Consider the following 21,109-nt stretch of genomic DNA (forward strand, 5'->3'; position numbering starts at 1 on the left):
GCACATCCAGAAGTGGCCAACCCTTCACTTCTTCACCATCTTGACTCATGGGTGGTTAGGCCAGATTCAGTTCTATTTACCTGAAAAGCTATAGGATGGTTATAGATCTGACTCAAAAGGAGGCGGGCAGGGCCCTACTGCATCCCCGACCCACTTCAAGCACTGCGTGATATGATGTACTTCAATGTATATGCCAGAAAACCAGAGGCTACAAAAAAGCTACAGGCAGAGGAGACAATACTAAACTAGGCAGACTTAAGAGAAGATCACTTTTCGCCTCCAAAATGAGTGGCTCCTCTGTCCCATGGCACTTTAGTATTGTAACAACAACTTATTTGTACCCCGCCCATCCTCCTCAGCCACTCTGGGTGGCTTCCAACACAGATTAAAATACATTAAAATGTCACACATTAAAAACTTCACTAAACAGGGCTGCCTTCAGATGTTTTCTAAATGTCAGGTAGTTATTTATTTCTTTGACATCTGGTGGGAGGGCGTTCCACAGGGTGGGTGCCACAACCAAGAAGGCCCTCTGCCTGGTTCCCTGTAGCTTTGCTTCTCACAGTGAGGGAACCGCCAGAAGGCCCTCGGCGCTGGATCTCAATGTCCGGGCTGAACGATGGGAGTGGAGATGCTCCTTCAGGTATACTGGGCCAATGCCATTTAGGGCTTTAAAGGTCAGCACCAACACTTTGAATTGTGCTCGGAAACGTGTTCACCAACAGCTCGTTTCTTATTTTGCTTTTTCAGACGGACGTGATCTAGCTTTAAAAAAAAGGTAAAGGACCCCTGGACAGGTAAGTCAAAGGCTACTATGGGGTTGCGGCACTCATCTTGCTTTCAGGCCAAGGGAGCCAGTGTTTGTCCACAGACAGGTTTCCGGACCATGTGGCCAGTATGAATAAACCGCTTCTGGCGCAACGGGACACCGTGAGGGAAACCAGAGCACACGGAAACGCCGCTTACCTTCCCGTCACCTATCTACTTGCACTGGCGTGCTTTCAAACTGCTAGGTTGGCAGGAGCTGGGACAGAGCAATGGGAGCTCACTCCATCGCGAGGATTCAAACCACCAACCTTCCAATCGGCAAGCCCAAGAGGTTCAGTGGTTTAGACCACAGCGCCACCTTCGTCTAGCTTACATTGTATATAGACTATATGGGTCAGTCACTGTCTCAGCCCCATCTACTACACAGAAATGTTGAGTGTAAAGTGATTTGGGAGAACCACGTGCAGAGCTACGAAACTCTTGGAGGTATGGGCAAATATAATGCAGTAAAGGCTTAGGTTTTATTTTTTTTAATGGTCATGTATCAGGTGACATACTCTTTGACAGGGGGGCTGGGTGGATGGAGAGAAAAGGGTGTTAAAAGCAACTGCGAAGCCATTGCTTGCAACATGAGGCTGCATCTCAGCTAATAAAGCCAGTAATATCGTGTGGTTACCTCGCAATAAGCCCATTATCACCATTTTATTCATTAACAATAATGGAAGCCTGCCATTCACGACCAAAATCGAGTTTCTCCCGCGTAGCAGGGAAGGGAATAAATTATGAAATGAAAATAAAAGCAGTAACAATTACCCCAGACTACTTTCATGCACTTTGCACAAAACCTTGGTGTTTTGTTAAGTGTAACGGGGAAATAGCATGTTAAGATAGTTAATATTTGAGAAAGGCTACACTTCAGTTTCACAGAATTTTTAAAGCATAAAAGCCAGGATGATTTATGCAGCCGAACCAGGATAAATACGCCTACCCACCTCCACGTTCCATAAAAATGTCAGGTGCATTATTTTTTAGCATGAAAATGGCTTGCCGTATTAGAGCTGCTATAGTCTAGGGAGCATTTCGGGCTAGGAATTCTCCCCGTTTGCTCCAGGATAAAACAAGCCACTCTTGAAAACTAACGTGAGGATAATACCGGCCTATATTTAAAGGTTATTAATAGGATTACTAGGGGGAAAATATGTATGAAGTGCTTGGATCACTTTAAATTAGTGGTACCTCTATACTTATGAATAACTCTACTTACGAATGGAGCTCCGTCCGCCATCTTGGATGCGGTTTAGATAGGATTTTTTTCTACTTACGAATTTTTAGATAGGGTTGCTTCGACTTACGAATTTTTTCTCCCAATGCATTCCTATGGGATTCGACTTACAATTTTTTTTGACTTACGAATGTGCTTTCGGAACGCATTAAATTTGTAAGTTGAGGTACCACTGTACTCCATAAATGTGTGTTATTCTAACATCACATTCACTGACTTCTCTGACCCTCCTTAGGAATATGAACACAGCGCTTTAAGGTGCTGTTTAAAACATGTGTGTAACCAAGAAAACTTAAAGTGTAACCATAGTGTAGCAAGAATCCATGATTACAATCACAGGCTGCTGGTGCCTATGTACTCTGTTGGCAAGACTATTACAAATGTGGCTTTGAACACATGGAATCCCCACTTGCTTTGAAATGTTTAAACCAGAAGAGAAACCCCACTGTTTGACCATTGATGGTTCTAGCAAGAAAAGACCAAAACATTAGCAATGGCCAATGTTCCTCATAGTTGTCATTTGCAGATGGAATTTGAATCATAAACTCTATTTAAACATTTAAAAATGCTTAAAATAACTTATTCTTTAAAAAAAAAACACCGTAGCCTTTCTTTTAGGAATTTTAGGCGCCGAAATCACAATGGAGCAGAAAAGACTATTTATGAATGTGACAACAGCTACGCGGGTGTTATTGGCCCAGAGATGTAAAGAAGACAATGTCGCAACCGGAGAAGAATGGCAGATTAAATTGATGGATTATGCCAAAATAGCAAAAATGTCGGGAAGAATTTCAATTCTTATTAAATTTTAATAAGGAATGGGTTTTTTATATATATAATTTACCTTGAAAACCATTGTAAACAGTTCAAATTGTTATTAGGATTAGAATAACACTTGTAGAATTTTTGATATAATGGAGATGTAAAAGATTGGATTAGTATAAAAGATGCAGGAGGAAATGACTAACAATAGGACCCACAAAGGGGAGGAGGTAAGGCCAGGAGATTCTATGGAAGCTTGTTTTCATGTTGTATGTGTGCTTGTAAAATTCTAATTTGAAACACCCAACAAACAAACACTCACCTAGAAAAAAACGTGTGTGTGTCGGGGTGCTGATGGCTCAATTCCATCTTCAAGCAATCAAGTCTGACTGATAGGGAGCAAAGTGGAATCAGGACCGACAGATTTCTGTATTATGTACCCAAGTAATTCTGTATAAAACACCAGAGGTCCCACAGTTCCTTTTCTAATAACAGATCTTCATGCTGCATTATTTACAAATATGGACCCCCCCCTCAAAAAATAAAATAAAATAAAAAGCCAACCTTTTGAGAACAGGTTTCTGGGGTTTTAAAATGCCCCACTGTATGCAGAGACACAGCTGTTTGTATCCCAGCCACATGTTCAGAAAAAAATAGTTCCTTCAGGTTAATCATTGTACAGTGGTACCTCTAGGTTACGAACTTAATTTGTTCTGGAGGTCCGTTCTTAACCTGGAACTGTTCTTAACCAGAGGCATGCTTTCGCTAATGGGGCCTCTTGCTGCCACTGTGCCACCGGCACATAATTTCCGTTCTCATCCTGGGGCAAAGTTCTCAACTCGAGGTAACTCTTCCAGGTTAGCAGAGTTTGTACCCTGAAGCGTTTGTAACTCGAGGTACCACTGTATTCATTTTATAAACTACATTCCAAGGAGTTGATTAATTTCCCTTTCTGCGTTATATCCGAACCAGAATTTCAAATGCAGGTTTGTTTGTTTTTTTTAAAAAAAGTTACCATCTAAACCCAAACCAGAATTAAACCCAAGTTTTCAATGTTTCAACTCTCTAAAGCCAACTTAAATAGCTATTAATTTAAATGAAATTAAACAGTTTGTTTTTTCCTTATTTAATAAATAATATCAAAAAGTGAACTAGTTCATATTTACAGTATTTGAATAAAAAAACAGTCTTGTCTAACTTCTGCAATTTTTACAAGCTGTATGAAGAGAGATTCCATATCCAGTTTGCGTGGAGTCCAGAGTGCAGTTCCTCACAGAGTTGACTTCTTGCATTGGGTACGTTCCGCTCTTCTGGGTTACACAGGTGACTTCACCGTCAACCGATCCCTTGTGTGCAGAAGGGCACTCAAATCTTAACAAGTTTGCCACCATCTCAGTGTCATACAATTTTTTTGATTAATTAGTCACAGGAAGAGTAACAGAACATTAAATTTAATCTTGACACAGTTGAAACGTTTTAAAATCGAATATTGAACCAGCTAATTACACACTCTGTACATGTGACAACATGACAACATGTTGTGGCTTACATTTCACTTTTATTTATTCCTGGAAACTGCTGATTATTTGCAGGCTTTCAGTTTAACTGGTGAATTATAAAATCTGAGCAGATTCGTTTTCCTACAAAAGGTATAGCAAAGACTTGATCAGCCTTCTACTGTATCTTATTGCTACCGAGTTTTACAGGTGCACAGTTTGCAAAACAAAACCCTTTTGAGGACTGAATGGGCACGTACACACATAACAGATACACATCACCACAAGGGGCCTGCAACCAATGTTTCGTCTCATGAATTCCCCATTCCCTCAATCATATGCAACTTTACTCAGAAGTATTATCAACAGGGGCTTTGCTACCGATGCGTGCTTGCAGCCCAAACTGCTTACTTTAACACTGCATTCCCCATATAGGGAAAACTGTGCTCTTCCTGTCGACTGATGTATCTGGTCCTCAGCCATACAAAAACTCTTAACAGCAGCCAACATCAAGAGATTGCTGCCAGAACAAATGGCTTCTTAGCAGAGAGCCACAAACAAGCACCAGAGAAGTTCTGACATTCCACACATAAGTTGAAAGAACACGAAGGGCATTGTGGGGAATGCACCGATGCCTTCAGCCAATGGATGGAGGAGTTTGACACATGGAGTGTTTGGCTGCAGTGCATGTCAGTAGGAAGCTGGGAGAGCCTGCAGAGCTCCCCCCACACTTTTTCATTTTTTTCAACACAGGGAGGGGGTTATCCAAGGGGCTTTGACTGAGGAAGGGTGCACAAAGTGGCAATTTCATGCACAGCAAGAAGAAACTGCCAACTCACTTCCAAATGCACACATGTATAAACAGACTTCCAAGTAGACATGAGCTGGGACCAAATCTCTCTCCTTCCAGGATGCTGAATGTCCTGTTTGTGGTGATGCTCTAATTCCAAAAGCACAATACAACGTAAGAAGAGTATCATATAAAGCTCCACAAAACAGAACAGAATATTGGGGGGGGGGGAGACCCACACACATTCACCATGTTGGAGTAGCTGCTCAGTATTGCAGTTTCCACGGAGAGAGAAATACTTCAGTCCCAAAAGCATTTAGGGAAACCCAAATTTGCTTATAACACCAAGCTGCCACCCAATCCCACATTTACTGTACAGTGTTGGAAAAACAAAGTTAAAACACCCGGCACAGGAAAAGTACAGACGTTCTACACTCACATAAACCAGTTTTCTAAAGAAAAAACAAATGGCATGATTAATAAGTTAAGTGTCTTGTTTCAGAATGGAAGCCGCTATGAAGCTATTTGGTCTGAAATGGGTTGCACTAGTGCCAGAGGTGCATCAAACACACTCTACTTAAGAGATCTGTACTGAGAGATTTGCAGACGACTTGTACAACCCCTCGAGACTGACCTGTTGAAAATACGTTCTGGGAGGTTTAACGGTGACCTAACGTGTAACAGCAGCACTCAGCATCGAGCTGCTTTTTCCATACAAAAGAGAGCATGCTGCTTGCTCTCTCACATTGTTAGGAAAGCAATTTATAAAGTGGTCTGAATCAACTCAAAAATGTTACTTATCCTCCCCAATGATGCAAGAATAAGGACCAGGTTAGAAAACCAAGTCATAAAAGTTGTTTCTGCGATGTTCCACTACAAGAGGGAGGGGACTGCATGTCCGAATGCTGCCACAGAGGGTGGAGAACTCCTTGAATGTAGAAATCTAGTATGAGCATGGGGAAAGGCTGATTTTATAGGGACTGAAGGTATTTAAAAGTCAAAACAGTCCCTTCCACCTATAGTAGTGCAGTCTCAGTAAAACCTCTATTCTAGTGATTGTATAACATGGCCCTAGACAGGGTTCAAAAGCTATAGCATAACACTCTTATGCCGGCTATGATCATTGTGACTGGTTATTCTGAGATAGCCCTGTTTAGGCCAGTGACCTTATTCCAAAAGCATTTTGTAGACCGCAGTTTCATTCCCCCCCCCCAAATACTGCACATTAGCAGAGGGCAGTAAAATCAGCAGGCAAATTTAGCTCACTACGGAGGTTGAACAGCCAAACCCATTTATGAAAAAAATAAGGATCCATCCATCAGCTAAAGAGATTCAGAAAATAAAACTTACTCAGAGCAATGAAAGCTTCTTTCTAATTTTAGTCTGGAAGACTATTTCCAATATACCAATTTTCCTACCTGAAGATAACAGGACAGCTAGTCCAGACAAAAAGGTTACAAAAGCCAAGTGTCCTAAGGTTACAAGGTACTGCTTAAAAGGGAATTTATCTCCCCCCCAAAACACTCTCTCACTATCCTGTAGTGTAGAGAAAGGCAAAAAGTAGATATAATTCCTTCTGTTCAACACCTTAAGAGATACAAATATTGGATATATGCCATTTGGGCAACACAGGGCAAAGAGATTAAAAAGGATGAGATGCAGCTATATGCAAAAATGACGATACCCGGGGTATTGTGAAAGCTGATAAGCTTGTAACAGTTATCAACTGTGCATGCAATTATTAGTTTTGATTTTTCTGAAAACCTCAGACACGAGCACTTGTTGATCCCGAACACATTCAACGAAAAGCCCTGCATAATAGTCAATACCTCTTCAGTACACACCGTGAAGCATTTTGCACACTACGTTACAACCAGGAGAAAATTAAGAACAGACAACGTATACAGGCTTGCAAGTAAATGCCAGTAAAAAGCCAGAGATAAGGCCACAGTGAATCCTGCCCTTGGTCACTAAAAAGAGAGAGAGAGAGAGAGAGATGAGGAGAGGCAGTGACTGGCTAAGTATTAAGAACCAGCAGCTCGCGACAATATTGTTGGCGGCAAGTTACACAGTATGAAAATACAACACAGCGCATTTCAAGACAGCAGCACTGATTTAACTGGATGGGTTTAGAAGCTACAGCCTTGATGCGGAAAAAAATCTACTCAAAATAAGTAACAGTGCTGATTAAACTTGAGTATGTGGAAGTCGGTAACGTTGCTTACTTGTGCAGCCAAGCGCTTCCCTTGTGTTTATGGAAGAACACAGTATTTCTCCACTGGGTAAGAGGGAGGATGAGAAATGCACGCCGGGACTACGTCCTGGGAAGTGTAACGGTACTTCTTCTGTGCGTGCAACAAATCAAGAGAGATATCACTTCAACTCAACTGTCAAAAGTATGGGTGGGGTAGAGAGATAAGAAACAACAACTTCCAAATTTAAGTACCACCAATATCCAACTAGTGCAACTCAAGATCAACCACTTCTCCTCTCCCACTAGTGGGGCTTGGAAACCCTAGCCATGGACCCTTGTGACTGGGTCCACTACGGTATGTATTGGGTCTTCTTCGCCACCTCAGTCCAACAAACCTTAATCCTATAAACCTCAATCACAAGGATTCCCAGGCATATGATGGCAGGGGAAAACCCTGTGGCCATATAAGCCTGGGGCTTTTCGTGCCCTCCTTCCCTGAGCAACTTTTGGTCCTCTCAAAAGCTGCTCCTAAAGGTTAGGACAGGCTCTGGTGATACTGCACAGGCACACTTTCCAGAGTGGTAGCCAGGTTAGCCTATCTCAGCAAAGACAAGGAACCCTGTGTAACTCCAGCTCCTGTTGCTTTCAACACATGAACAGGCATTTAAGATCCCTAGGGAGCATTCCACAAGAAGCTTTGGAAAAGGACTTTGGAGAGAAGGAAGCAGTAGTGTAAATTGGCCCTCAATTAACATGCAATCGGGGAAAGATATGAACCTTGCAGTAGATTATTGGCAACGGAGAAAAGGAGGGAGAAGTGTAATCCAAATCAGTGCTTTTGCAATTAGCCATTTCTAAGTACTATCATTTAACTGTACAATGACTTCACACCCAAAGAAAGTAATATCATACAAAAGAATAAGCTCATTAGGTTGGCCTAACATCTGAGGATATAGCCATCTTGGTTTGTGATGGCTCCCAACTCACAAAGAAGAGATGCACCGAACAATCCTGTTTGTGGCTAATGCTTCAAGGGGGGGGGGGGAATGTTGCCATATGCCAACGAGACAGAAAAAACATGCTGCCAAATGAAGTTATTGGGAACAGTTCACTTAAAAATAATAATCACGCACACATTTAACTTACACTTAATAGCAAATTATGTACAAGATTAGCAAAAAATAAAAAAGCCAACCTGAATGCATGTATTGACCATGAAAGGAAGGGAAGAACCCTCTGAAACACCAACAGATGCCAGTAGCATGAGCAGTTAAGAAAAACTGCAGGAGGCCACATTTGTAATGTAAAAAACCTCATGAATCAACACTATAAATACATAACAAAGGAACACATATAGAAAGAGCTGTCCACAATGGCTGAAAGAGGAGCTCTAAAGTTAACATACATTGCATGTATTGCAGGCAAGGCAGAGGCATTTTTAAAGCTTTTGCACAAACTTCATATCATCTTAAAAAAAATATGCTGGCCTTTACAAGGTTCTACTTGGTGAAAAAAAAAATCAGTTCATAAAAAGTCACAAGACTTCAGTTTAAAAAAATGCAAGTTCCAGCCACAGACCAAAAATATATATACTTTTTTTAAAAAACTGGAAGAGTATGGTGATTATACAAGAATGGTCAGGCTTGGAACCTGAGTATACTTCAGAGCAAACGCTCAGAGGAAAAAATAATAATATATAAACTATTTGGTAACAAAAGCATACTATATGTTGTGATACAAAAAGGTATGGTGAAAATGTACCTTTTATACTAAAGCGATTCCTTGGTCCATAAAAACTATGTTATGTCCATGTTTTCTAGTTCAACTTGTATCCCAGCCACTTTTATTTTTTTTAGTTTCGAGCCCATTTTTAAAAGAGACAACTAAAAATAGATTTTGAGTATGAATAGAAATGGGACTTTCCTCCCCGCGATTTTTTTTAGTTGTGGCTTCTACTGAGATCAGCACTTGTAGGTGAAAGAAGTTCAAAAAGCAGTGAAGAGGTTTTTCCACCCCACCGTGAAACCACAAAAGTTGTTCAGTTTCATTGTTCGAAGCACTTAGTTTTTTTTTTTAGAAGTTCCACATAAAAGAGCAGTGGTTAGGAAACTACTGTTGCCGTCGATGATGTGACATTGGTTGGATTTGTGCTGACGTTTGTGTAGCTTCCCTCGCTGTTTGTGTTTGTTTCGTTGGATGCCAGGAGACTTGAGTTGGCTCTGAGGATCGCTCCAGCGGCACTACAGTGGGGTCGGGGTCCTGGCTCTGGCGTGTAGGTAAATGTAAGGCTGGTAGAGTAGATTATGCCATCATTGCGGACCAATGTGACTGGAACTTGGACTGGCTGGCGGACCCACCTCCAGCCTTCCCGGAATGCAGAAATGTCAGGGACGACACACAGCATGCTCTCTGCACACCTAGGGAAGAGGCAAGGGACGGCATTAGCTGTCGGAATATGCCGAACAGGCAAATTCAACTATGGAAATTAGGAATCAAGGAGAGGCAGCCTTTAAGGAGGATTGGAAACCTTTTGTAGAATATTCAAAGAGTGATTGTAAACATGTGAAAATGCAAGTGGGATTTGAATGAAAAACAAGCAGGAACTATGCACCTGAGAATAAGCAGAAAGGATAGGGCATATGTGATGAGTGTGAGGTGGTTACTCACGAGTAATGACGCTGGATTCTGACCTGGCTTTTTACAGGTTTATTGTGCATACTATGTACAGTGCAGAGCTAACCAAAACACGTCCATTTCAGTCACTACCAGAATCCGGGAGTGCCCCCTTCCTGCTCCTCCCCCAGCATAAGAACTTGGAGACCCCCAAGCGCTGCCTACCCTCTTTGCGCTTGACCCCCCCTGTGTGGATAGGGTGCCAGAAGCAACGTCTCCCCTTCTGAAACCTCCTGTTGTGGGCAGTGCAAGGGCTCTCTGCTACCACCTCTGAGCCCTCTCTCCACTCTTGTGACCATCCCTCCTTCCTCCCCATTGGACGACTTGCTACTATCCCGGCTGGAAGAGATGGGGCTGGAGAGGAGGGGCTGGGGATCCCTGTAACCCAATCTGACCTCCCTCTCCTCTCGCGAACCCTCTGGGAGTTCCCTGACAGCCTAGAATAATCAAAATATGCAACAGCATCAGAAATTATGGGGAAACCGTGGAGGGTAAGTCAAATGGTAACTGAATATTAATAGGGAAGTGTGTATTTTGTATTAAATTTATAATAATTGTTATTTTATTATTTATACCCCACCCATCTGGATGGGTTTCCCCAGCCACTTTTAAAATTTATAAATAAATATTAAGAGAGAGAGTGTGTGCATTAGCTGACAAACAACTTTTATTGCCAAGAAAGAACTATGCAAAGTTGTGGATACTCCATACAAAGTAAATAAAAATCTGAACCCAGGCAATCAAAATTCTCCAGCAGGAAAAAATTGATTCTGCAATCGCCATACATTATACATAGCAAAACCAACCTTTTTTTATTTCACTCTCTGTAAGAGAAATTGCAGCGGGAAAAAATTTCTTAATTTGTTCTGGCTTTGCTTGTACTGTGGACCAGGGGACTGGAGTTAACCCCCCCCCCAAAAAAAACCTTAAAATAAAAATTCCAGCAGTTGTTTCTCCAAAGAAAAGTTATTCACCACTAACAAAGCCCTATGAGTCCAGAAAGTATCAGTTTGTTTAACTCAGGCATCCCCAAACTGCGGCCCTCCAGATATTTTGGCCTACAACTCCCATGATCCCTAGCTAACAGGACCAGTGGTCGGGGAAGATGGGAATTGTAGTCCCAAAACATCTGGAGGGCTGAAGTTTGGGGATGCATGGTTTAACTGATATAAAGGTAAAGGTAAAGGGACTCCTGACCATTAGGTCCAGTCGTGACCGACTCTGGGGGCACACGGAAACACCGTTTACCTTCCCGCCGGAGCGGTACCTATTTATCTACTTGCACTTTGATGTGCTTTCGAACTGCTAGGTTGGCAGGAGCTGATATACCTTCCCCCAAACTGACTTAATTAATTAATTAAGTTTGGGGAAAACTTTGGTGAGTTGGCATGGCAGCACAGATTACCAGTATACATGGAAAAGGATGATCACTGAGGACCAATGTAAATCATCTGTAAATCATCAGGAACAACACCATTCTTGCTATGAATATGAAGCTAACTTGTCTTTTTTTAAAGGCCTCGAAAGGACCTTGTCCAGAAAGGTGGTATAAAAGTATTTCAAATAGATAAACAATGATTTGGGCAAAATTTTAAGTGGCATGATGAAAGATAAAAGCATTTTTGGTTCCCTGTTTGCTATTGTAATGGGAAATGGAAAGGAATGTTGCAAAGATGGCCTTCTAAATTGTAATTTACTTCAAAAGCAGGCATCTATATTGAAGTTTTGGTAATATGCAAGTTAATTTAAAATTGATATATTATTCAAGGCTAAGTGGTTAATTAACTCTCACACTTACCTAAATGGATCACAGACCTATCTTTAGAGTCCACAAAAACCCCAACATTCTGAACTTGATGTGTGAAAAGAAATATTGTAAGTGTTATACCGCACCTGTACATTGTTTCTGCTTCCACATCTCCAAACCAGACGCGTAAATTTGGAGTGAAGTTCTGTCCAGTAAGTTCCAACATTGCTACATCCCCTCCTCCATTCAACTAGGGGGTGGGGTGGGAAAATAAGATGTAAACTTATCAGATACTTGTGAGAAGTGCACGAATCACTCGAGAAATGCACAAAATGCAGCTATGTGTAATAAAAGGCAACGTTTTTGAGACTAAGGAGGAGGTTAGCTGAAGTACCAATTACACTCGTTAGAGTAATGCAATAAAGAAGCAAAATAGTTGGGCAATATCCAGTGGTGGCAGCCAAATTGTGCTAACCACCTTTCTTTTCTGCAGTCTCTGGCACAACTATTCTTGCTATACTTTCCAAGCTACTCGTGTTATACCAGTCGCAGAAGGCCAACTCTTTAACTAAGCATGCTAATGTCAGGTGGCACCTATGTGAACTAAATCCCAAGATGAGCGCAGGGATGTCCACTCACCTGGAGACTTTCTACAACAGGCACAGGTGTCACTGGAGCGTGGACAGGTCCCATTCCCTCATAAAAGGTGTACTCTGCTTTATCTGTGCTAATGATTGTCCATGAAGCTCCATCATTAATCATCTCTTTATTTGGTTCTTTTGGACATGGAGTGGCCTTTAAAAAAAACAGAGAAGTAATTAGGTGGCCAAGAATGCTTCATGTTAAAACAACAACAAAAACTGAGAATGAATCAACTGTAAAACATCGACCCACCTTTGTCTGGGGAGAGGGGCTTTCCCCCACCCCCTATTGCAAAGCATCATTCACATAGTAGTTGTGCTCACTTGCAGAATTTGCAAGCTAGGATCCTCAGGGAATCCCCCTCTGCTGTAGTTCCCAATTGTTTAAATTAGGCTGCTTAGCATTGCACTGTACTGAAGCCTACGTTCAGTATAATGAATGTCATATTTACAATAATAATAATTTATTTTTTATACCCTGCCCATCTGACATCTCCCAACAGAATATTAAAAAAACAATAGAACATCAAACATAAAAATTTTCCCTAAACAGAGTTGCCTTCAGATGTCTTCTAAAAGTCCTGAAGATATTTGTTTATTTCCTGGATGAGAGGGTATTCCACAGGGCGGGCACCACTACCGAGAAGACCCTCTGCCTGGTTCCCTGTAACCTCACTTCTCACAGGGAGGGAACTTCCAGAAACCCCTTGGAGCTGGACCCTATTAGGCCAGATATACAGATGCTGCAGATAGCAAGTCTCTGGCCATCTAGATATTATTGGACTCCATCCACTGCAACCAGTATGGCCCAGTGGTCAGGGGTGGTAGCTGTTGTCGTAGAGCAATATTTGGAGAGTCACAGTTATCCCACCAAAGAAATCCATCTTCTCTTCAGTCCTTGCTTCATTCTGCAAAGTTTTCCCCAGCCCTTTGCCTCTCCCCGCCCCCTTCCAAGGGCCTAGCAGTTAGCTACATCCATTTCAAGGCAGCTCTCCATCACACACTAAGCTCCTAACATCTGCCATGCTATGCATCAATCTGCAGCTCTACAGCTAGTTCTAAAATACTTCGCAAGATGAGGCAAGCTTCTGAAACTTCAGCTAAACCTCAAAGGAAAGGTCTGATCTGCAACAAAGGTGGGCAGTGCTACATACAATCTTTCCCGCTAGCAGCAAACCTGATCCAGGAATTGCTGAGCCCTGCCACCCCACTCCTTTCAACAGCTCCAGACCAGCAGATGGAACTTTGTGTACTCTGTTCCCTTGGATTGGCACTGCTGCAGTGTGAGATTATGTTGACGTGTAATATTACCCGTTTGTCAAATAACTCACTTGAAATTGGATAATTCGCTCCTGGGAAAGGCACAAGTACATTCGTTCGGTATCTTTAAGGTAGAACGCACACTTATGGAGCTGTGACACTGGATCGTCTGCATCTAGCAATGCCGTCTGTTTGTCCACTTTTCGAATTATCTGTAGATAAAAAAGTACACATAAGACACACTGGGAATTCAAATGCAACTTGTTTCTTGGCAGTGAACTTGTATATGAATATATTTGGTATCAAAAGAGTGCTTGAGGGATTCATCAAGTATCAGGAGCCAGTTAAACACATCATCTGTGTTCATATGAAGCTTCTATAGTTCATCAAACCTAGCAAACTACAGGAGGCACTTTAATTTAAGCACTAAGCATATTGTAGTAAATCGACAATATGGATTTGGACTTTGAAACAGTGCCTTATACTGTTCTACACTGGTATACCCTGCACACAACCAAATGTATATAAAAACCTAGAATAGTTTACAACCTTCAACAGCTATGTATAACCAGCCTGGTAGCTTTTGAAGATTGATTACCAGTTAAAAACTGTATTCTCAGTTCTCTATTCTGTAACAAGTATACACATATGTTTTAAAGTTATCAAAGGAGTAGAGATCCAGTGTGGCATAGTGGTTAGTGTGTTGGCCCAGGATCCGAGACCAGGATGAAGCTCCCTGGGTGACCAGCCACTGTCTTAGCCTAAACTACCTCTTGGAGCTTTGTTGAGAGGACGAAATGGAGAGAGGGAAAATCATGTACCTCTCTTTGGAAGTAAGGTGGGATATAAATATAATACTAGATCTAAAATTTAAATATATATATACCAGTCTTGGGAGTGCCATGCCAGTGACAGAACAAACAAGTTTAACTGTCTGCCCATAATGAATGTAGCCATCTCGAACTGTGAATTCTTCACCTTCCGATTCATCATCATCCACTGCAGAAGAAAAGAAAAGGTTTTAGAATGCAAGGAGATCAATAGATTCCAAAAGCAATCACACAGCACAGACAAGTATGGGTTTCCAATCGCAAGCTTTACTTACAGAGGTGAATGTAAAATGCTCCCCACTGTTGTGAGCTGGCATGGAAGTTTCCTCCCTCCACGTGCAAGTATCTCGTGCTAACTGTTTGCGACCGAAGTCTATTGAATAGTGCCACTTTTGTCCCCGATGCAATGCACACTGCAAAAACAAACCAACAAGCCAGATATTTAAATAAGTCAGTCTTTAGAACAGACTGTTAAGCTCTAAAGATTTGATTGAAAAGCCCATGTATGCAAAATTAATCTAGGCAGCAACTCTAATAATCTATTGCTACATATTCCTTCCAAAAGTACTTAATGTTTTTGGATGCAAAACTAAAATCCAGAGAATGTAAGAAAGTGCATTCCTGATGGCAACCTACTTCAGAAATTTGGAATGTATGCTATATATATATATCTATATATCTATACACACACACACACACACACACACACACACACACACACACACACTTAAAATTCCTTAAATGTGGCCATAGTAACAAATTCACAAGCCAATTGCAACCAACTGTTTTTCTCCAAAGAGGCAAAAACAAAGCATTTACTTCTAATTTGTGTTTGAAATTAATAGGCCAGGTATCCCTTTCAACCATCCGCTGTAGGCCTTATTCCAAATCTTGGCACTGTTTCCCCTCTTCCTCCAAACACTAAAATTGTAAAATCAAGTGGCTTCTTTGTGTGCAGCTTTGCCTAGCCGTTTTCTCAGAGTGTCTGGAACCAACCAAAGTAGAGGTTAACATGGCCAATATTCTGCACCATGCCACCCTTCTAACACATCTGAGCACTAGCTTAGAAGTTACTACATTTAGTGGGAAGCAGAAGGGAAGTGACTGACACTCCTGCACTACCCACTTGGGCTGCAATTTATGATGTAGGATAACAGATCTGATCATTTGCAAACGTTACGAGCTCCAGATCTGCATTTTATAGGAGTAGCAGGAAAGGCAGCAATATTAGCTATAAGACAGCAACACCCTATCCATCTGCCTGGCTGAAATGAAGTGCCACTTGGCACTTACACCTCTTAAGAGGGTTTCCTACAGGGACTATTTCACCCGGTAATTATGTAACACTACAGGTAAAATTACATGCTGCCTTACAGGGGATCTTCAGGAGAAGAAAAGGCTAAGGAGTAAACGCTACACAAATACAGAACGGAGTCCCTAAGATAGTTGGGTGGCGTTTTGTACGCCTCCTTCTGGCAACTCCTGCAGGCAAGCTGGTGCCAAAGAGGGGGGTATTGTCATCTGGGCAGCCCAGGATCTCCATACGCATTGCCCAGGCTTGTGCCCCAGAGGTCACTTTGGCGCTGCTAATGCACCAAAAGCAACACAGGAGGCAGCAGTTACAAGTAACTGGCTTCTGCAGCTACAGCAGTTTGGCTTCACTCCCGGGAAGTGCACTCCATTGTCCCATGAGAAGGATGGATTCTCATTGTCCCATGAGAAGGATGGATTCCAACAGATGGACCCAGGCATCCACCAGTAGAATGGACACCATGTAGAATGGACACCATTGGTTGAATGGATTTCCCCACCCACTCACACACACACACCCTCGCCAATCTGCTTGAGGGCAAGGTGATCTGCTCAAAGGCTGGGTGTGTGGAAGGATACTGGGGGTATGGGAATAACAGAAAAAGAAAACCTGTTATGTAAGCAGTCATTCACTCACACAGCACTGGATATCACCCTTTGAAAGTGCTGAGTCTCTTAATTTGCTTTTTAAAAAGTTCATTCCATTCTAAAATTTCAAAGACTGTAAACCATTTTTTGGAAACAGATAAAGTACTTTGAGTATTTTTTTTGGGGGGGGGAAGCTAGCTTACCAACTTATCCATGTAGTTTTGTATACACAGGGAGTATATTATGTGGGGCAACATTCTCACATTTGACCCTCCCTATAGTCTGAATTGGGTCCTGCCGAGCAAACAATGCACTGCATGTTCTAGAATACTGTAGTGGCAAGTTGAAGAAATCATCTTTTCAAAAGTTAAAGGGTGTCATTGATGTGTACAGCTCAGTTGGGACACGAGTGTCACTGTGGTCTAAACCATTTTCTTAACCTTATTTATAGCTCAGTTGGTTAGAGTACGGTACTGATAGTGCCAAGGTTTCAAGTTTGATCCTCATATGGGACAGCTGCATATTCCTGCATTGCAGGGGGTCCTCAGGGTCCTTTTCAACTCTACAATTCGATTATTCTATGATGCATTTGTTATAAAGGTTCATGCCCTTCTAAATTGCTAGATCAAGTTATCTTACGGCAGCATTGCTGTTCCTACATACACACCCAATGCAAGATTAAAGGGTTTTCTCGTTTGAACCAATTATGACATACAAATAAAGGTGGCATTGTGCTGTACAAAGCAGCTTGCAAAAACCAATACTTACAATCTGCATTCTTCAGTGACTGTTTCTTTTTAGATGGTTTGGAAATTACTTTGATTCGTTTACTGAGGAACACACCAATATCATCGCTATTGCCATAGAACATTTTTACTGATAACATGAAGTGCTTTCGCTTGTCGGAGTCAGATATGTACAAGGTTTTAGCTGTGCAATAGTTCTGTGGATAAGAACAGGAATCAAATCATTAGAAGTTTTAAGTAGCAACAGAAGGACAAATTCAAATCATTACATGCTAAGGCAATTTGTCAACTGATTTGTTCAGAGTTCTGACCAGGCATTGTGCTCTTCTGAGTGGCTTGTACAAGACTGGGAGGACTGACTCCAAATGTCACGAGGTTTGTGGAGTGGAGGAAATGGTCAATCATGTTCTATGGGATTGTTTGAAGCATATAGTACATATAGGTGGCAGTAACAGGGCAGAAACAGTAAGAGAACTGGGCTGTGGTACCCATGATTAAAGGAAAGCATGGACGAGACTCATACTGGACTGAGGCATCTCCCTATAATGCAATGAATTAACAAATCCTAAGAAACAGGCAACTAACTACCTATAGGCACAGAACTCTGTTCAACCTTTTCTTCTCTCTGGTTGGTGAGGCAGTGAAATGCTCCTTCATAGCTAGGACTACGATACTACAAGAGACTTCAATTAATTCCCCTTGACATCTAGGGGTGTAAGCAATTTCCCCAACATCCCAGGTTGCTGAAAATATACCAACATTATTATGAACTATCTTCAAAAGGTCTACGCATGCTGCTTCAAAAAGCATACGAGGCTTTTCAAACACTTCAGGGAGCTGTATACTTCCTTAGCGAGCATCACACATGTGTGGCTACTGAATTATGAGTCATCCAGTTTTTATGGACCCAAGTACAGCATGCTTGGCGGCATTTTTGTTTGCACTAATAGCATTAGAAATGCTCATATGTGGCATCTTAATTTTAAACAGATCAGGTCTATAGACGTTCAAATTCTGAAATGTGTCCCCGATTCAAACAGGCTAGTGCCCCCTACTCCAGGCAATTCTTACAAGTTTACACATAGGATGAATTCTTACAGTCAGTATCTACTCATTTTCCTGAGAATGAAAACAGTGACCCAATCAATGACTTACTCCCAAGGAGCTCTACATTCTCTGTTTTATCTTCTTAAGCTGGTTTATTGCCATAAAACACATATTGAAAAATGACTCAGAAGGCCTTCAATACATCAGTGAGCTAGCATATAAAATACAGATTTGTACTCATCCTACCTTTCCTTCCAGATTTAACTGCTGCATTTCTTGGTCACTATTACCGATCCCAATAAAGGCGCATGGTTGAGACTCTTGTTCAGAGCAGCCATCCCGTTCCATCTGTTCTTTTTTTTTCTTCCACCCACTACCCATAAGATAGACACAGGGAGGGGGGCAAAAGAACCTGAAGATGAAAAACAGAGTGTTGGGTCGAGCTCAATGCATTTGGTTAATGCTGTGTGCATTCTGTACAAAATAAATACAATTCTAAACAAAATCTGAAGCAAGAGAAACTGGGTTCTGTGGCGTACTTGTAAAAGTGTAAAAGAGTATTGGAAAATGATCCATAATGAATTGAAAAAAATGATTAAAAGTACCTTCCAAAAAACAACAACAACAGAGTCCTTTCTGCTGGGGATAATTCAGACTGAAATTCCCAGGTGTTAAAAAAGGTTATTTATGTATGTCACTACGGTCCATGTTTTGTTAGCCCCAAAATGGAAAATGAACGAGGTCCCAAACAAAGAAATAGGGCAACTTAAGTTAACAGAATATGCACAACTTGCAGACTTAACATATAGAATAAGAGAACAAGAAGAACATATGTTTAGAGAAGATCGGGAAACGTTTATTGAATATATGGATAATAATTGTGTTCAGCTGAAAACACTGGCAGCATTAAGATAAATTCAACAGTGTAAATAAGTTTTGATGGGTGCAATAATGGAATACTGAATGGTATAGTAAAGGGACCCCTGACCATTAGGTCCAGTCATGACCGACTCTGGGGTTGTGGCACTCATCTCGCATTATTGGCCGAGGGAGCCGGCGTACAGCTTCCGGGTCATGTGGCCAGCATGACAAAGCCGCTTCTGGTGAACCAGAGCAGCACACGGAAACACCGTTTACCTTCCTGCTGTAGCAGTACCTATTTATCTACTTGCAGTTTGACATGCTTTTGAAGTGCTAGGTTGGCAGGAACTGGGACCGAGCAGCAGGAGCTCACCCCGTCGCGGGGATTTGAACCGCCGACCTTCTGATCAGCAAGCCCTAGGCTCTGTGGTTTAACCCACAGCACCACCCGTGTCCATAGCTGCCAAGTTATCCCTTTATGTAAAATGAACCATGGAAAGAGAAGAAGGGAAATCATTGATATCTTAAGGATGTAAAACGAGAATTTTAAATTGTTAAACAGAAAATTTAATAAAAGAGAGAGAGAGAGAGAAACTGGGTTCTGTGGCCTACATAAATGATATGGCTCGCAGAGATTTATTAACTGAGCATAGTTTTATTTTGCTCCTGCTTAGCCATAAGGAACTAACTATGCAGGACACTAAAACTCAATTTCTACTTTGCAAGGATTTATCACATATCTCACATTTTTCAACCCATATACTATGCCAGCTGATCGTTATAAGAATAACTATTCAATAATCAATGTTCTGAGTTTGATTCCCCCCCCCCATCACCACTTTCTCCCTGTCCGTTTTCCCTTGTGTGTCTTTTATATTATTATTGTAAGCCTGACTGGAAAGAAGCCACTCTGGGGACACTTTTGGCTTAAGAGATCTAAACGCTTTAAATAATGATGATAATACTTTTTCAAAGAGCAATCGCCACAGTTTTAGGATGAAGAAACACACTATTTTAAAAACGAAAACTGAAATTCCTGGATACTCTGTTTTCAGAATCAATAGGAGGCAACTGTGGAATTACAGAGCAACACAGCCTTGGCTCCATAACAATATAAAAGGTATCTGCACTACTGCTTATTGCACACTTCTAAGCCTGACCGATTTCTATTAGAGAAATCAAATGTTCTGAAATTTCCCATTGAAGAAAGACAAAGGTAAGACAGGAGTGAGGAATCTTTGCCATCCCCAGAACTGCATTTTCTTGGGGAAAATCGGTCAGGGGCAGCAGGTCAATAGGGGGCAGACCAATGTCAAAAGTGGATCACTCCTCCCTAACATCCCCACTCCCACCAAAACCATATTACCTTGGAAGGTGGCGGACTCTCTTTCACTGGAGGATTTTAAGCAGAGTCTGGATGACCACCTATCAGGATGCTGTGGTAGTGCTTTTCTAGCACTGGCAGGAAAAATATGAGCTTTGATGTCCTTTCCAATTCTTATGATTCTATGATTCATTCATTCCATTCCAGTCTCTCTCTTCCCCTTTTCACTTTATCACCTTCTCTCTCTTTCTCTCCTCTCCTTGTCTCCCTGTGCAGCAAATTTATGCTTTAAAAAAACAGCTTCCATTGGGAATAATGCAAGCTGTTTAATTGATGCAAGGATGGAGGGTGGGGAGAGGTGGGATCACAGCATAGAGTTGTAACACCTCCAATAATAATTTTTTTAAAAATCACCCCCAAAATCACAAAAAACACCTGCTTTTATTCTGTTTTGTTAGCACAGTGCAAGCCATTTTTGAGCCTAATTGCTGACTTTTAAAGCTATAGGAACAAGGGGGAAACTGGAAAAAAATGCAGAAAAGTTAAGATTCTATCTCCACCCCAATTTTTCACTCCAGTATACTGAAAACATTGTTGTAAAAAAAACTAATATAGGTTTCATTAACATTCCTCATTTGGCCAGTTGAAGAATGTCTAAACACCAAGCCAGCCTTTATGTGTACACTAGGTGGAGCTCCACCCAAAGCAAATTTCAGGATTTCAAAGAACCAAGGGCCCAAACTTACACTGTACACATATAACAATTTTAAACAACCTGGAACCAAGCTT

At 41.5% G+C, this 21,109-nt stretch overlaps 1 protein-coding gene across 3 annotated transcripts in view; it reads right to left on the bottom strand.

Annotated features, from left to right (window-relative positions):
• Positions 1-459: 459 nt before the first annotated feature.
• RBPJ (recombination signal binding protein for immunoglobulin kappa J region) overlaps positions 460-21,109 on the bottom strand; it is a 40,788-nt gene continuing 20,138 nt past the window's right edge. For all 3 annotated transcript variants that reach the window (XM_035112128.2, XM_060278935.1, XM_035112129.2), the window contains exons 4-11: positions 18,382-18,547; positions 17,111-17,285; positions 14,719-14,856; positions 14,500-14,612; positions 13,685-13,825; positions 12,352-12,507; positions 11,859-11,962; positions 460-9,709 (exon numbers count right to left, since the gene is read on the bottom strand). In XM_035112128.2, the coding sequence (XP_034968019.1) occupies positions 9,394-9,709; positions 11,859-11,962; positions 12,352-12,507; positions 13,685-13,825; positions 14,500-14,612; positions 14,719-14,856; positions 17,111-17,285; positions 18,382-18,547 (1,309 nt within the window). In that variant the 3' untranslated portion in view covers positions 460-9,393. The remainder of the gene's footprint in view (positions 9,710-11,858; positions 11,963-12,351; positions 12,508-13,684; positions 13,826-14,499; positions 14,613-14,718; positions 14,857-17,110; positions 17,286-18,381; positions 18,548-21,109) is intronic.

Source organism: Zootoca vivipara, chromosome 9 (genome assembly GCF_963506605.1).
Source record: "Zootoca vivipara chromosome 9, rZooViv1.1, whole genome shotgun sequence".
NCBI classification, from domain to species: Eukaryota; Metazoa; Chordata; class Lepidosauria; order Squamata; family Lacertidae; genus Zootoca; species Zootoca vivipara.